Raw genomic sequence first — 17,683 nt, 5'->3', positions numbered from 1 at the left:
GGGGGGGGGGGGGGGGGAACACACGAAGAGGAAGGAGTAGCGTAAACAAAATGGGAGTAAATTGCCGCCCTGCTCTCAGTCCTGCCCTGTCGGCCCTCCAATCAGCAGCCGGCTGCACCACAACCACCACCAGACCAGAGCTGCTGCTGACGTCCCCGGGTTCTGTGTTCTGTCTGTGAGTGTGTGTTGGACATGTAACTCACTGTCTGAGCGTGTACAGTGCTCCTCTCTCCCTCTGTGTGTGTACTTGTACCCCATTGTGCCTATGAATAGACATTGCACTGTTTTGTAGATGGTTGTAGTCGTCGGCAGGGGCCCGGTAGTGAGCCGAGGGCGAGGGGGCATCTGAGGACAGAGGAAGTGCTCAAATAAGGAAGTGGGAGGAGCCCAGGCCTGGAAAACAAAGAGGCGTGTGTGTGTGTCTGTGTGTCTGTGTGTGTGTGTGTGTCTGTGTGTGTGTGTGTCTGTGTGTGTATTTTCATTTGACTGGGCTCCCTATAGAAACACTGCATTCCATTCAGATTGCATCGGCATCTTAAATGTCAGCGAGTGTTGTGATATGCAACAAGCGCCGTGGCCCTGATGCCAGATCAGCTGTTAATGGAACCAACCGAGTGTTTGTTGTGGAAAAGTCCTCTGAGCTTTAATTACCCCCCCCCCCCCCCTTCACTCTTTAACACCCCATCACTTTTTAAGCAGAGTTCAAAACGAAAGACAAAACTGCACCTTAATTCAAACTGACCAAAGAGAACTGAGTCTGCTCAGATGCTGCCAACCATAACCACGTCATCATATTTAAGAAGAGAGCCGAGTGATGGACACGCCCACTGAAGCATTTTGATTGCTGCCATGTTTACCGACGTGCGTCCTCAAAGGATGACGTCACTGCCCCCCCCGCCCCCCCCCCCACCTAAATGCACTACCACCACGAGTCGGCGAGGCCGTGGTGTCAGATCCTTCAGCTGATCCTCAAAGGGAAGTGTCCTCAGTGCCCCCCCGCCCTGGCCTCAACCCCTGACCTGAACATGTAGCGCACCTTCCTGAATCGCAAAGACAAGTAGAGGAAAAAACACTTGTAGAACTTGTAGAAGCAAATAAGTTCAATTTGTTTGTTTTTTAATATTCAGTTTATGATTTTGTTGTTATTTGGCAAAAGCCGCCGCCCACAAAGTGGGCGTCAGTCTTGAGATGAAATCTGCCTTTCTCCTGTGGTCTCTGCTGAAGCTGTAGACCGACTTGTACAAGGTCTCTAAATGTTGTCGGACATCAAATGTCAAGGACCCTATGAATTGCACTGTGGTAAGAGCAACTAAGCACCTTTTGAAGAGGGGGTGAGATCCTCCGAAAGAGAAAGAAAAGACTCTTGGCACCTTTTTCTAAAGACAGATGTTGATTGAGAGCGTCGGGCTCCGGGTTTGTTTCAGATTGGTGCTACTGAGGAAAACACAAAGCAATGCAAACCTGAGCGGAGGCCTGAGGCAGCAGCTGCTGACTGGGTCTCGACCTGTGGGCACATATTGTTGTAATAGGCAGTTTTGCATAATGACGCCTTTCTGAAGTGCCTGGAGCGTGAAGCCACAGGGACCTGTGTTATTATGCCTGATCCTACACCCTATTGGGAACGTGACCCTGACTACTGCTCCGAGCTCGGCCTCGCTTGACTTTACTGAGAGAAAACTAAACTACAGGCTTCTGTGGAATCGTTTCACATTCTCAGCCAAAAAAATTCAACCAAAATCTTCTCCTTTCCGAGTAAACGTGGAAAACAGTATCTGGAACCGGTTCCTGTGAACATCCTCTCTCTGGGAAATATCAGTTCAGAAGCGGCTGTTAGCGAAGTGATTTGTTTTTCAACCTTGACGAGCTCCCGACTTGGTTTCGTTCCAAAGCTGCTGCTCTGCATCGCTGCTCTCCTCCTATGGAAACTCCATTTCCTGGAGAGGAGCCGTTCAGACCCTGAAGCTCTTCACCTCCCTGAGGTCTCGATCACTGTCGGTTTGAAAGCTGCCGATCTGAAGGTTCAGGGCAGTTCAGTCCCTGTTTTTAGTTTTTGTTTCCTTTTTGACGTTCTGGGACATGTGGACTCCAGCTCGTGTGAAATCAGAGCTGTTGTGTAAACGCAGGATTCCTGTTGTCGAGGCTGGAAAGCTTCTGCTGCTGGGGGACCGAGCTGTGATGTCACTGAGGCTCTGAACGCCACCGGTGAAAACCTGCTTGGTTTCTATCTGACGGCCGAGATGGAGGACGAGTCCAGCACCGAGGCGGCAGAAGGAAAGTCTCTCTGCTCTTCCCGCTGCTGAGACGTGCATTCCTCCCCCCCGCCTTCTTTTCTTTCAAGGCTTGGGAAGCTGCCGGCGCTGCCAGCGGAGTCACAGGATCTCCTGCTGGCAGCTGCCGCCCTCACATGCAGCAAACCAGCAAAGACAATTGTGCACATCGCTGGAGTTTAACATGTTGTGCGACCGTGTGTTGTCATCGTCGTGGGAGGTGGAGGTCTCTGGGTTCACGAGAGATTCCTCTTTGAATGTTTAAGTGTGTCCTGATGTTTCCCTTCCTGTGAAGTTACGTAAGGCGAAGCACCATCTGCTGTGTACATCGATCGAAATGCCAAAAACTGAACTGGAGAGCAAACTGTTGGAACACAGTCCTCCCACAGATCCCAGCAACCAGCACCACACGGCGCCGCAGCCACTGGGATGCTCTCGAGGCTCTGAGTGACGCCGCGGCGCTTTGCCCTCGTTCCTCTTTGTATCTGGAGCGATGTCCCTTTAACTGTGAAGCTGCAGCGGGGAGGGGCCGGCGTTTGGCGAGGCCACTTGTCTCCGCTCACATTCCTGACTCGGTTTCCCAGAAAGCTCATGTTTATGTATACCTGGAAGCAGGAGGCAGATATTCTGAGGGGAGGAAACTGAAGCGACCCAAAGATGGACGTCTGCGGCTCGGCCTGGTCTCCGTGGCGGACTGAGCTTCAGCCTCGTGGACCCAGGACCGGCTGAGAGACTCAGGAGTGATGCTCCCGGGTGACTCAGCCAACAGTGACATAATGTGGACAATGACTTTGCAAAAAAAACACAAAGACGATCTTTGTGTGAGTCACTTCCTCGCTGGGAGAAACAAACAGTCTGAAACTCGTCTGGTGCTGATGTGATCTGTGGCTTTTTCTCTGAGAGGGAGAAGGTTCGATTCCCCTCAGCTGCTGGAGGAGGTTCCAGGGTTAAAGTGAAGCTGCAGATAAACATCGACTGAGATCCATGTGCAAATATCCTTTGGACGCACTCTCTCCCTTTAACCATTAAGTCAGACTCTCAATGTTGATTTAGTATTTAATGAGATGTGTCACCGAGCCAAGGTCCAACAGCTCCTCAGATTAAATCCAGCTGCAGCAAGTTTCACACTCTCATAAATATTAGTTCCCTAAACGTGCATTTCATCAAGATCCACAAGTGGTTCCCAGAGAAATTCATGAACATGTGAAAAGAGATTAATTCCTGGATCCGCGTTGTAATGTAATGGGTTCTCTCGTGGGACAGGCTCCTCCCACAAAACCCAACAGAAATGGAACGAGTCTTTTCTGATCAAATACAAACGAACGCAGATGAAACGTCTTCATGAAGGTTTGTTCTTCTGCCACCAGACGCACTTCAGGACATTCAGATCCAAATTAAAGCTGTAAGCCACGACGATTGACCGCCTGTGTGTGACTGACAATCACCAGAAGAAACTGTCCAGTAGGTGGCGCCGTGACTATGACTGAATATTGTCGTGTAGATCTTTTTGAAGGTAGAGTTTGTTTTTAAATCTCCAAAAATCGCCTGTTGGGTTTTGACAATGACTCCAAGAGGCTTAATCGTACATTTTGATAACTATTGTGAGTTTACCAGCAAATTTTGCTTCAAAATTGCGATTTGTTTGGAAGAAAAGGGAAAATACTTCTTTGGGTCATCGCAGCAGTCGGAGCGTGCGACGCTTAAAATGAAAAGATGATGTTCTGCGTTAAATTAGCTGCAAACAAACGTAAAAACAGAATTTATTGTAGAAATGTGACTCTAGTGCCTCCAGTGGATATTTGAACCACTACAAGTGACCGTCGGAGGGAAATCTCCACGTTTCCCACAGTTATGCTAATTTGAAACTTCTAACTTTTCAATGAACACATTGTTAAAGTGATAATTATTTGCTGTCCCTGATGAATCGTCTTCTTTCTGCGAACCAGCTCTCAGCTCAGTGATCTGGACGCATGTGGGCGTCGTGTCAGACTGATGGACACTTCGTCTCCGTCTCCGTGAGACGCAGCAGCTTTCTGGACGCGGCGCTGGGGCCTTGTGGGACTTGGCGGGTTTGAATGGACCCATCAGTAAACCAACACTGGTGGGAGGCTGCTGCCCTCCGGGTGCCCGTCCCCACTCTGCTCCAGCGCTCGCATTGTCGGAGCCACTCAGGCTCCTCCGGTTTCAAAGGCGACGGGTCTCCGGGGCCGAGGAGGCCGGGGGGGAGGTGGCACTTAGCCGGGGGCCTCGCAGGAGTTTATCTGAAACCTTTGAATTCCTTCCAGCACCTCGTCCTCCGCCGCCTGTCCAGCTCCTGACGGGGGGGGTTGAACTCCACATTTCCTGTTGGTGAAGCCGGCGCTCGCTCCAGCTCCAGCTCCAGCCTCAGGTGTCTTGTCATCGCGTTCGATTCCCTGAGCTCAGCGTCTGTTTTTCAGAAATCTCTGACGATCTTTCAAAACCCGGAAGTGATGAGAACACGTCCGAGTTTAAAGTGGGCGGGGCTCCGGTGTAGAAAGGATGAATTCCTGTGCACCAATCAGAATTCATCAACACTTAAATGAAAAGTGATGACAGCTGATTTGGTTTCAATTGAAATAAACCTCAACGTCCTGACAGAGACGATAATGTAGATTTAATTTTCTAATTTTAACTTTAGCTTATTTTTGTCATAAATTTAATTTTATAAGATTAAACTAAAGATGATGTTTAACCTTTTTCCAAAGTTGTGAGTGTTTGTTTCCAAAAATAGATGTTGGCAGGAAATGACACATCTAAAAAATATGTTTTTATAAAAGAAATTATAAAGAAAGAGAGATAAACTCTGATGATCTCTTTCACGAAAACTTTAAAGGTTTAAAAGAATAGTTCAACGCTTTGGGGAAACACAGTTATTAGTTGTTGGATCGCTGCATTTCACACCACACAATGTGTGTTGTGATCCGGAGTGCTGCACAACCGACTTTCACACTTCGCCATCTTCCACCAGGAGAGTTAAAGATGTTATAACACAACAATTAACACGAGAGATGTTGTGAGTTTAACCCTGGAAGTAAAACAAAGTGTTAGAATGAAATTGGCTGTTATTGGAAGTTCTACTTTCTTTGCTTTGTCATCGGAGATATATTATGAATGAAGTTTTGTGCGTTTCTCATGTTTTGAAACATCACCAGAGATCAGACGTTGAGCTCTCGTGTCATTTCAGTCGAGCTCGATGAGTCGAAGTTTCCATCGTGGAAGTTGAGCAGGAAAGGGAAGAAATTTAAGGGAAGGAAATAAAACTTCGGTATCAAACAAAAACAATAAATCACGTCCCTGCTGGTTCTTTAACACGTTGAGAAAAAACCTGCTGAGCGACGAGAGGAGAAGAAAAACCAAGAGACGAGCAAACATTCCACGACTTCATGTCACATCCTGTACAGCAACCTTTACTTCTGTCCTCCCTCCGTCAGTATCACAGTACTACAGTAAATACTTTGGACCTGTTAACACATTAACACATCTTTATGTACAACTCCTTCATCAGTAAGTAACCTTTAAGAAAACAGTCAAAGAAAAAAAAAAAATACAAGAAGTGCCGTACAAATAGAAGCCTAATATTTTTTGTTTTGGTTTTGTGTGAGTGTACTGTACACCTGTATAATGTATATTTTAATATTTATATGCAGCTGTTGTATTAAAGTATATTTTTAAGATAAGAAAGCGGTGCCGTGTTTCTGTTCAGCCTCGTTCCCTCTGAAGTGATAATTGCTCGTTAACACAATTCTCCAGAAAACAGAAGGTGTGTGTCTGTGTGAAGTGAAGCTGCACTCACGTCAATTTAAGGTGTTTTGGTGTTTTTGTGTTTTGTCTCCGCTTCATCCTGCAGCAGCCTGGAGGTGCAGGTCAGACCCGCTGCACAGCACCACCACCAGGTCACAGAGCGTCACTGCATCCGTTAAGATGAAAGTGGATTTTACATAACTCGATTTTGAAGGAACAAAGGCGACGGCGGCTCTTTGTTCTGTCGCTGGTTGTCTCATGTGAAGGATCCAGATCAGACCTGGTTCAGGTGCAGATCTCAGATCTCACACTTTAAAGCCGCCTCACCGGAGGAACTCAGGGACAACGTCTGATTCCCAGTTGCTTCCTTGCAGCTCGTCTTTCCTGAACTCGTGTCCCAGTTGCTCTGGATGATTCCCAGTCTGAACCCTAAGAGGCAGTTCCCTCTAAACCGGCTTGAATCAAACCAAAGCCCGAAGCTCAACTCAGTCATTAGATGCCTTTAAAGGTCAAATGTGGCATTTTCCAAAACAAGAGTAAATCTGATCTGAGGTGTTTTAAATGTGGTCAACTTTGGTTTTAAAATGATGATTAACATTTTGTTTGTAAGAATTATTTCTCTTGGAAGACGTTGGCAGGTTTATATGTAAACATTTAGCTTCTGTCTGACCCGGTTCAGTGGAGGAGGAGGAACAATACAATTTACAGTTTGATAAAAGTACCAATGACACTACATCATTGTGGCTGCAGGAGGCGGGGTCAAATGTTAGCTGCCCGCTGATTGGACCATCTTACAACAGATATTTGGTAATGTGTAGTGGAGTAAAGTTGAAAAGTACCTAAAGATACATCTTAGTGTAGTAAAAACACATGAAAAATGTACTGAAGTAGACTAACAGAGTAAATGTACACGATCTGAACACTCACATTAGTTTCTCATCCACCTGACCCATGGGAAGCAGCCGAGTGGACGTTAAGGTCAAAGGTCAGGACCAAACATCTCACAACACAAAACCAAAGAGTCAACTTTTATTACAAAGAAATGATTTTTCTTTATTGGAATGGAATCGATTCTCTTCACATTGATGTTCAAGGTACCTGGATTAAAAACACGAGAGTCGAGGGTTCTCTTCGGTGAATCGGTTCAACATTGCACGACGCCCAGCTCCGGAAAAAAAACACTCGACGAGTTCGTGAAGCAGCAGAAATCCCACAATGCACCTCGGGACAGAACCAGGAAGAGGAGTGAGGTTTGTGATCGAGAGACGATGACATCACGTCAGAACGAGAAGAAACAAAACAAGTGGAATCACGATTTTTTGTTCAGCTTCTCGGCTAAAGGAAACATATTCTGTTCATATTCAGATTTTAATAAGTGTAACTAAGGTTTACACTCCCAGAAAACATCCCTTTCCTCAAACTTGGACTTATATTTATTCCTCAGGCTGAATAAAGACGGACGACATGACCCAAAAGTGAAGCCAAAGGTTCTTGATCGCCCCCCGGTGGCTGGCTGCAGTATAGGTCATGCAAGTTGAAATTTACATGGAATACTTTTTGATTCACAGATTGTTTTTGGCATCACTTCTGGAACGTGGGGGGAGGTGGGGACACGTCGACCACCTGTAATTACAGTTCATGGGCGTAAAAGAGAAACTTTAAAACACGAGAGGAAAGAAACTCTGAATAAAACCATCGTACGTTTCCTTTAACGATCAAACCTTCACTTCACGTCTCATTCTCTAACAAAGGAATCAGCTTCTTAACCGTCAACACACCTCGGAATGAAATCCATAAGAATTAACATCATCTTTCTGACATTCAAATAAAAAAAAACATCTCCCACTGTGGGATCAACACGTAATTTAACTCCCCGGGAAGTTTCAACAGTTACTAATCAGACACAGATTTGCATCGTCATGGTTTGTCGCTCCGCTGAACGAGTCACAGCGACGAAATACAGTAAAAATTAAAAATGAGAAAAATCGACCCTTATTTTCACAATAAGACTTTCTACCTCAAAAGTGGTTTTAAATTTGAAAACCACCGATTGGACGAGAGCAGATTTTTTTTTCCCTTTGGTGGAATCGTTGGATTCTGGAATCCGGCCTCCGGGGCCTCGGTCGGTTTTCAGCAGCTTCATCCAGACGCTGAGCAGATCTCTCAGCTGATGAAACGCCTCTCAGCTCGGTCCCTGCACTGATAAAGATCTGGACTGGACGGGGGGGGGGGGGGGGTGGTCTGGCTGAACAACAGTAGCATTCAAGTATCAAAGCACAATCTGAGGCTGACGTCATCAGTCTGCTTCGGAGGGAGTCGCTCCATCGGGGACGGACGGGATGAAGATGAAAGAGACGCTCACTGTGACACCAGCTCGCTGAAGATCAGGATCAGTTGTGAAGCTGCTGATGGTGGTGGGATAATTTGTCTCGGCTGTTTCACCGACTGGGAAATAAACGGTTCTTCGCTGAGTCACGGCTGCGTCGTCTTTGCTTCCTTTGTTTGCAGGAGAGGAAGGATTTAACAAAGGGAAGGAAACGATCTCCTCTGGTCATGTGACGTCGTAAGAAGCCGTTTGGATTCGTTTTAGATCAAATATGTTCTCATGAGTCGTGTTGGACGATCAATAAAACCACATTCTTACACCAGATCTCTTCCATTGAGCGTCTGTGTTTTCTGTCTCGGCAGCAAAGAGCCCGGCGCTGATCCAGGTTCAGTGTCGGACCAGCAGGAAACTAGAACCTGGATCTGAGAGGGAATGGTTAGTGTTTGATCCTGTAATGTGGAGCTGATTCTTTTCATCTGAAATTGTCTTGGAGAGAAGAGAGAACATGTTTCCCGTCTGAGAGGAGCTCGCTGCTCCGAGCTGACGATCAAAGAGGAGTTTGATGTCCAGGCTCATTAAAGCTGCTCCGTGTTGTTTCTCCGTGAAGTGAACTCCCCCCCCCCCCCCCCCCCCCCCACACGTCGCCTCTGGCTGCTCTGGAATCATCAGGATCCTGATTATCCTCACAGTCTTTAGTGTTGGATTTGAGGTTACAGTAAATTGTTGTTGCTGTTGCATCTTCCTCAGGGGAGGAGGGCGTCTCCCTCCTCGACCCAGAGGAGGCTCAGGGCCTCGGCCTGACGACTCTCCCGCTGGTGGATCCTCCGCAGGCGCAGGATGTAGAGCAGGATGGCGAGCACCACCACCAGGATGCAGAGGGAGAACAGGTGGTGGTTGTAGAGGAAGGAGGAGCGCAGCCAGCTGGGGTGGTTCTGTCTCAGCGTCTCCTGCTGCAGGTCCCTGGAGGAGAGACAAGGAGGTGCAGGTCTCGTAAAACAATCTTCTAATCTTCAGTGTTGAACAAAACAACGATAAGAGGACATGAGTCCTCGAACATAATAAATTATCTCATATGAAGGGACACTAAAAAAAACAAGTCCTGAGAGAAAGGTCACGTCTTCTTTCAGACAGGAGCAGTCGACCTTGAGCAAAGTGATAAATCTCATCTAATCTGTGTTTCCCCCCCGAGGGCGAGGCTGCGTGGTTCATTCAGCCATGACTGCAGAAAGATATGAGACTGTAAAAGATGGAGGACACGTCTCTACCTCCGCCCACCATCCAGAGAGGAAGCTAGAACACCCCCGACACAAACGCTGCCATCTTGGGTCGATGATGTCATTTTGCGGCAGCGAGGTCACAACACACGTTCAACCAATTAAAAATGTTTGAACCCAACTAATAAATCTAAATTTAGGTCTGAACCGAACCTGACCCGTCTCACGTGAGTCCAAACTTCAACTACAAAGAGACGTCTGATCCACAGAGGACTCGCTCCCCCACCACCTCCACCACCACCATCACATCGTTACCTGAGCTGCAGAGCCCTCCACACTGTCACTGTGACTCATCAGACACTTTGAACACATGATGAGAACCAGGAGGTACCTGAGAGGCAGGAAGCGGGTCTTATACAGGATGGCTCCCAGCGTCCACTGGACCTCCTTGTCGTAAACCAGCTGAGCCGTTTTCAGACTGGGGTAGTCGGGGGGGAACCGGAACCCAGAGTGCAGCACCTCGTACATCCAGGCCGACTTGAAGCACTGATGCCTGGGTGGGGGGGAACAGAGGGATGGGTTAGAGAGCAAAGAGAGGACTGGTTCTCACTGGTCTGAGCTGCGCCACCTACAGGCCAGAAGCAGCAGTGTTCAACAGCAGCCTGAGACTCAGATGTCCAGATAACAAGCAAAATAATAAATCATAACTTCTGTGGTTTTAATTCTTCACCTGCAGGAAACAACTAGATTTTGAAGATATTGTGTTTTTGATATTTTAAAGCTGAATCATATTCTCAGAGTAACGATATAGTTCAGTTAAGTCCAGGCTTTGGTTTTTGATTCTAGAATCTCGAGTGTTAATGAAACCAGGAGGATCTGGGGTCTCGGTGTGGACATGTTTTTGTTTTATTGGAGTTGATCATCACGCAGCAGCTTCAGATATTTATGGATTTATGGAGCTGTGATGTGAGACTAGTTGTTAATCCTCTGAACATCAGTTTGGTTGATTCAGGGACTGAACTAGTTTGGCTTCATTGAGGAAAAGATCAAGTTTGAGCTGGAAACAGATGATTTCACAACATTCACCACCTTCAAAGCCCCATGGAAGAAACCCTGAAGGCAGAACAGCGCCCCCATGTGGACAATCTGCAGCTTGCTGTAACACACTTCCCATTGTGCGTATTACATGAAGCCTTTTACATAAAGAACCAGTTCTAAGTAAGGATCTACACCAGTGTCTGTAATCAGATCTGTTCTCTGTCCATCTATCACCAAACAGACGTGATCTGTTCTCAGATCTGTTCTCAGACACTGATGCCCACAGTGTGGTGGCTGCAGAGAGACACACGACACAGAGCAGGTTGTGTGTCATCACGATGTGACTCGGACAAACAGATGAACCTACTTGAGTCGGCTGATGTCGGCCTGCTGAGCGAAGAGCTGGTCGTCCAGACGCTGCTTCAGGGTCGACCACCTGGTGGCGCAGTAGTCCTGCACAGCAAAGATCAAAGTCACATCTCCAGTTGCTTCTCTGTACCTGTGTGTAGCAGTGTTGTGTTTGTGTTACCGTAGCAGCTCTGGAGTACTTCTCACTGTCGTACTGTCCTCCGATCCTCAGCACGTCCTCCATGCAGTAGTAGAACTCAGAGAAGCCGTAGAACTCACTGTTGCTGAAGTTGATCGGAGCCTGAAGAAAATTTAATAAACCATGAGATTAATAATGTGAGTCTATCATGTTGAGTCTAAAACTACTAATCATCACCCACTTATTTAATAGTAGTGCGTCTTGTTTAATATGTTCAATCTGCGATAGACGTTTTAATATTTGCCCCAGAAGTTAAAACAACATTATGCAACATCCACTGAGCAACAGCGCCCCCTGCAGCCACACAGGATCCATTCTGTTGTAATACGTGGTTTCATGTGTAGTCTATCAATGTGTTGAGCTGAAACACAACTGAACTCTGGATATTACCCATGATCCTCTGCTTCCTGAACCTGAAGAGCTGCTGCTGTAACAAATCCACCAAACTCTGCTCAGAACTCTTCATGTTTTAACAGTTTCCTGCTGAATGATGGAGATAAACTCTGGTTGCTAATAACTTCAGAGTCTTTTTAACTGATCTCAGTTCAGCTTCACTCTTCAGCTGCAGCTGGTTGTGACAGTCTGTGACTCTCAGTCAGTTGTTCTCACAGGAGATGGAACCCACTGACCAGAGTCACAGAGAACAGAGGCTCAGGGAGAGAAGGAGGAAACTTCCTCTTCAGTGAGTTGTACCTGATACACGCCCCCTGGGGACATGGTTCCGTTGTGGAGGCCGAGGAAGGGCAGGACAGAACGCTGACACTCAGCCCAGGCTCCCTGACCCCTCAGGTACAAGGTGCGGTTCTCCCTGACCACCGTGTCCGACAGCCCGACCGGCAGACACGGGTCCAGGTAGGGTTTGTCCTCGGTCAGGCCCGTCTGCGTGGTGAGGAACCTGCACAACAGGAACAAGAGAAACACTGTTCAGGTGTCAGGTGGTGAAATAAACCTGAAGTTACAGTTACTCTCAGACTTGATTGTAGATTATCTGAGATAATCACAGAGCTTGAATTAAAATGTATGTTTCCTCAGATTGACTATTTCAACAAGATGAGACTTATCATATTCATGAGGAGACATTAGTGTGATTAACAGAAACAACAGATTGACGAGACCGACCGGCCTGAAAACACCATTTACATCATGTTCCACCCGGCTCATGAAGTAAATACTGAGGGGGGGGGGGGGTGTAGTCATTTATAACTAGTCTAATAATAACTACTGTATGAGAAGAGATAAGCTGAGGACCAATGTGTGTGAAGCGTATGAACCTGTTCTTGGCGAATGTCTTGTTCAGCAGCTGGTCCTCGTACCGCTGCCTGGCCATGTTCCCTCCGAAGCCGAGGAACGTGGTGACGTAGACCCGGTACACGTGTTGTGTGTGGTCCACGTCACAGCCCAGATTGAACTCTGCCAGGACACTCTTCCCTGCCTCCTCCTGGAAAACACACAACACACAACACACACGACACACAACACACACACAGGACTGGTGTTAAGGTCGTCCCCTCTCCAGATGTAAAGAAACATGAGTGATTTCTGCAAAGACAGCATCTAGATCTTCTCATCAATAACTTCTGATGATATTACTGTGGGATCTGAGTTATGTGATTTCTAAATATTAAAAGTGTTTCATAGACAAAATGATCAAATCAATCAAATGACCAGCAGCTTTGTGTGACTGCAGCTCTTCACCTCTTGTGGTGAGATGAAGGTGATGGCACTGGGAACCTCATAGGCAATCTGCAGAGAAGCTCCTCCCATATCCATGATTCCCACTGTACGCCGCCTGCTGATTGGCTGCTGGTTCTGAGACCCGGTCGTCACCTCGACTGTGGCGTCCTCTGAGAAAATAAAAATTTTTAACACAGTTATGTTTTGGTTATTGGTCAAATATTAACACTGAATAGACACATATTATTATTATTGACTTTATCTGAAGAACGTGTTGTTTTCTCCTCCACACTCACCATCGTCAGCGTGATCAAAGCGGCCCAACACAAAGTTGATGCCAATCCATGCATACACGCCTTCAGGGGGACAACAACAAGAACAAATTATCACAGGTAATATTCAATCAACAACTAAAACCAGCCTCATCAAACAATAACAACCCCAAAGTGAAATCAGAGAAGATAAGAAGGTCCTCTCACCCTCCTGCTTCCCAGAGATGACCTCAGCATGCGAGCTGGAGAACAGGAAGTCAAACTCCAGAGGGACGTCACTGACCAGGTCCTCCAGGATCGCTGCCTGTTGACTGCGTGAACACCAGAAGCATTAAGGTCACCGACACCAGAACTAGAGAAATGAAGCTGATGCATGCGAGTGTTTCTCACAGAGCGGGGGGGGGGGGGGGGCTCACCTCTCTGGCAGCAGCCTCATGCCGGCGGTGCACAGGATGTAGAGCGGCGTCTCCTTGTGTTTGATCCTCGGGACGTGAGCGGCGGCGAAGCTGAGGAGCGGCTGCAGGTAGTTACTGGCCTGCGTCGGGGACTTGGCCAGAGTGGAGATGCCTGTGAAGACCACGAGCACGTTTGTGTTTCGATGCAAACGACCAAGACAACTTGTTTAACTTGCTGTTGTGTTGTTGCCACAGTGCGTTAAACAACAGTTTCTCCAGTTGAATAAACAGATCTTTGTGCAGCAGCAGCTCTTTGTCACGTTTACAGTTTCAGACAGAAGCAAACAGACCGTTCCAAACAGGCACATAGTGATCATCATAATTAAACCTCACTCCTCAGTTTTCATGAAAACACTGCAGCAGATCAGGTTCTTCTATAAACTCTGTTGCAGCACAGGGGACGTCCAACAGCTCAAAATGCCACGTAACCCTTAAAGTCAGCTCCTGGAACAAACTCTGTGAATCTAATCAGTCTGCTGTGACCCAGATAAGACAGAGTCACATGGACTGAACAGTTCTCACCACTAAGACAAATTAATGAAGCCAATCTCCACAACTTTAATAATCTCAAGATGAAATGAGCACGAAGGGAAAAAGACAGAAGAATTTCTAAAATAAAACAATTTACGATCTTCTTTTCTTTCTCTCTACTTTTTATTTTCCACGAATGTTCTTGTTTATCTATTTCTCACGCTCTGTCTTTACCTTCTGGCTGCGAGTCAAAGGGACAGACACTGATAAGCTGTGATCCTCGTGTCGGCACCGCTGTGTTCTGAGGAACTCTGAATGACACCGTTGTAACGTTGTAACACAATGACACAACAGGAACAGTTTAAGACACAACATTTTGAACAAACCTTTGTAGAACTTTGCTCTTTTCCTTTCTCACAGCACTTGCACTGATCCGATAATTGTGGTGGAAGTTTTAAACAATCTAAATAGTAGTAAATATATGGAGCTCCATTTTCTCTCCATGGAAACAGTGGAAACATGAAATCCTCAGCAAACCAAGAGCCGAGCTTGGTCTGGTTTGTTTGTGTTTGACTTCTAACCCTAACCCTTAAACACCCAACACACTCTCACACCCTTTGTGGTTTTAAAGAAGACAATGTTCGATGAACGGAATGGAGACAACCCAGTGTCAACACCTCTTAATGTCACCCACTGGTTTGTCAGCTGCTATTTCGAAGCCTCGAGTTCCGTGTTTTCAGCTGGAAGTCAGCATCCACTTTTATAAACAATCTATGCATTCTACAGAAAAACATATGAACAGAGTGATAACCTCGGCTCCGCCTCCTCACCAGGTTTGATCTTCTTCACCACAGGTTTGTGTTCGTGGTCCTTCATCTGCCGGATGTCCAGCAGGGTGTGGGGGTTCCCGTTGTGCGGGCGCCAGTAGTACACAAACACCCGAGAGCCGCTGCTGCCACAGTCCACCACAATCCCATAATTCAGAGAAGGGTTGAGGATGTCAGTGGCCTCCATTGCCTCTGCAACAGAGAGGTACCTGGAAGAGGACCGACATTATGAAGCTGTTACATCAACACAACTAGTTTGATTATGAGCACACACTGGTTCAGGTTTAATTCACACACAATATTAAACCCTCTGCATGATGCAAGTCTAAAATATTTTAAGACTCACTTGTTGTAATGGGCCCCAGGCTGTCGCTGGGGGCCCCATAGCAGCCTCTGGTTGGTCCCGAAGATGAGGAGCGTGGAGATGATGAAGAGGAGCAGCAGCAGCAGCAGCCTCTGTCTGGGAGCGCAGCCCAGGGACAGCAGGGACACGCTGCAGTACCAAGAGGCCGGCAGGCAGGACAGAGTGATCCTGGGCAGGAAGACAACGACAACAAAGCTTAAATACACAAGTTACAACACACAAAGTTAAGTCAGACAAACATCACAGGTTCTTTGCACATCTTTACCTTGCCATAAGTCCACGTTGGCAGAAACACAAGGTGCTACAGTCGTCACCTCATGGTGTCTGCAGTCGGGTCAGGATCCTTTCCTGAGACGTGTCTTCTGTCTGTGGGGAGGAAGAGGAAGAAACGTGTCAACACAGCTGAACAGTGAAGTAACATCTTAAACTGGTGATCAGAGAGAGCACACCTCCGAATGCCCTGTCTCTGCAAAAAGAAAGTGATGCATCCAGCCATTTATCTGGATCCACTCCACAAAATGTAATCTATCTGCTCAGTAGTTTTCGGCGAAAGCCTGAAAACTTCCACAAACTAAAACAAACATACTTCACATCATTTTAAAACAGGCTACAAGTGAACTGAATGTCCCTGGAGCTAAATAACCTTTGGTAGCCTTCAGAATACCTGTGGCCCAGAATTATGAGATAAGATAAAATAAATCATTTCTGTCCCACAATGGGGAAATTTGCAGGATCACAGCAGCACTATGTACAGTGAGTGGATTGAATCAGTGTGTTGCACAGAATTGATATTTCACAGTTAGGAGCGTTAACCCAGAGTTAAAAAGTCTATAATAGATGAGAAAAGAGAATTATCACGATTAAAGTCTGATGTTTGCTCCTGTTTGAAGATGATTGACAGATCTGAGGTGGATCAAATAAGAGTGACAGCTCCTCACTGTCCTTAGACCATGAATACACGTTTGTGTTTAGATACACATCGCCCAGTCTTTAAAAACACACACTGCACTTGCTCCTTCTACACAACACACACGATATTTACCTTGTGATAGTGTGTGAAAAGCTGCATCTGTTAGCATCACATGTTCCACACACCTGTAATACAGAAGCTAACGGGCTGGTGTCTTCCTTATATGAGTTATAGCGGTTATAGATCCACAGCAGCAGGAGAACGTGATGCTAACACCCACTCACACAATGTAGATCTTATATAAGCAACACAGGCAGCTAATGTGCCGGCTAGCTCCAGATGCTAACCCCTCTCTGAGATTACCTCCCCGGCAGAAGCGACTCCAGCCCCGCGACAGTTACTCTCCCTCCGCGGGGATCTGCTGCTCCTTCGACCGTCAACACGATGACGTGTTTTCTGAAACCATGAAAACTGACATTCACCAGGAAGATGTTCACAGACGACGAGGAGAAGAAGAAGAAGAAGAGGGGGAGGAGGAGGAAGAAGAGGAGGAAGAAGAAGACATGACGGGAAACTAAAGCCTCCAGACTTCCGGTCGACCCTTGAACACGTCTATCAGCTGCCATGCTGCATTCAGGACTATAGGAGAAATTAGACCTCATGTGAACTACCCACTGTTCCCACAAGGTTGCAGTATTTTACTGTTCAGCTTGAGCTAATGTTTTGATCTGACCAGAATATTATTATTATGATGATGATGATGATGATTATTATTATAACCATAATAACCATTATTTATATATTCTATCAGTTTCTATATTTTATCTATCTATCTATCTATCTATCTATCTATCTATCTATCTTCCTAAAGATTAATTTAATATTTATTAATTTTACATTCATATATGTAGATTTGTCTTCGTTTCCAATATGTCATAACAGGGAACGTTGGAAGATGTTTCAATGTATATTTATATATTAAGTATTTCAAGCATTTCTGCAGCTATATGATAAACTAGGGCTACGTTAAGACACATTTACAACTTTGATGCAATAAAATAAAGTCTATTATCAAAAGCCAGGTTAAAGAGATGTGTGTAAAACTCATATGTTTGATTTCCACACCTCCAGCAGCTCGCAGGTCCTCAGGCGGAATGTTCCAGTGGATCAGAGTCAAAAGCTGCCGTTACCAGTTCACTGACCAGTACCAGAGGAGCTGAGGAGCTGTATTGGTTATATATATATATATATATTTATATATATACATTTATATATTTACAAGATATGTTACTGGAACTGCTGATCCAAGCTCTTCCCGGACATGTGACCTCCCACTGTTACAAAACAGTAACGCCCAGCGAATCAGAATCCCCGCCCTTCTTAATTACCCGCCTCATTTTTAGAACCAACTGACCAATCGAATAGGCCCTTGGTGATTGACGTGTGTTTTATCCAATCAGCGCCCGCTCTCCCCCTGCCTCAGTGACGCACCCCCGGATGTTTCCCGGGTTCCGTGCAGGAGCAGCGACGCGCCAACACGCTCCGCGGGAGGCTGC

The 17,683-nt window shown here is 46.4% G+C and overlaps 1 protein-coding gene across 2 annotated transcripts; it reads right to left on the bottom strand.

Moving 5' to 3' along the window:
• Positions 1-8,980: 8,980 nt before the first annotated feature.
• Positions 8,981-16,835, bottom strand: LOC128436942 (ectonucleoside triphosphate diphosphohydrolase 7). 2 transcript variants are annotated; one of them, XM_053418897.1, is made up of 14 exons: positions 16,475-16,835; positions 15,483-15,583; positions 15,200-15,385; positions 14,857-15,062; positions 13,517-13,667; positions 13,308-13,411; positions 13,125-13,184; positions 12,850-12,998; positions 12,426-12,592; positions 11,848-12,049; positions 11,137-11,256; positions 10,975-11,060; positions 9,961-10,122; positions 8,981-9,315 (listed from the first exon to the last, which is right to left on the bottom strand). In XM_053418897.1, the coding sequence occupies exons 2-14, from the start codon at positions 15,488-15,490 to the stop codon at positions 9,099-9,101; spliced, it is 1,818 nt and encodes a 605-aa protein (XP_053274872.1). In that variant the 5' UTR covers positions 15,491-15,583; positions 16,475-16,835; the 3' UTR covers positions 8,981-9,098. The 2 variants fall into 2 exon arrangements, with proteins under 2 accessions (XP_053274872.1, XP_053274871.1); XM_053418896.1 differs by having other exon boundaries at positions 16,491-16,783.
• Between the last annotated feature and the right edge of the window lie 848 nt (positions 16,836-17,683).

The sequence above is a fragment of the Pleuronectes platessa genome, chromosome 3, assembly GCF_947347685.1.
Source record: "Pleuronectes platessa chromosome 3, fPlePla1.1, whole genome shotgun sequence".
Taxonomy (NCBI): domain Eukaryota; kingdom Metazoa; phylum Chordata; class Actinopteri; order Pleuronectiformes; family Pleuronectidae; genus Pleuronectes; species Pleuronectes platessa.
Note: the sequence above shows the minus strand (reverse complement) of the source record. Positions and strands in the feature narration are given on the sequence as shown.

Coding starts and splice junctions, on each gene's coding strand:
- LOC128436942 (XM_053418897.1), bottom strand. Junction 13,412..13,516: donor ATGAGGCTGCTGCCAGAGAG/GTGAGCCCCCCC, acceptor GTGTTCACGCAG/TCAACAGGCAGCGATCCTGG. Junction 9,316..9,960: donor ACCCGCTTCCTGCCTCTCAG/GTACCTCCTGGT, acceptor TCTCTCCTCCAG/GGACCTGCAGCAGGAGACGC.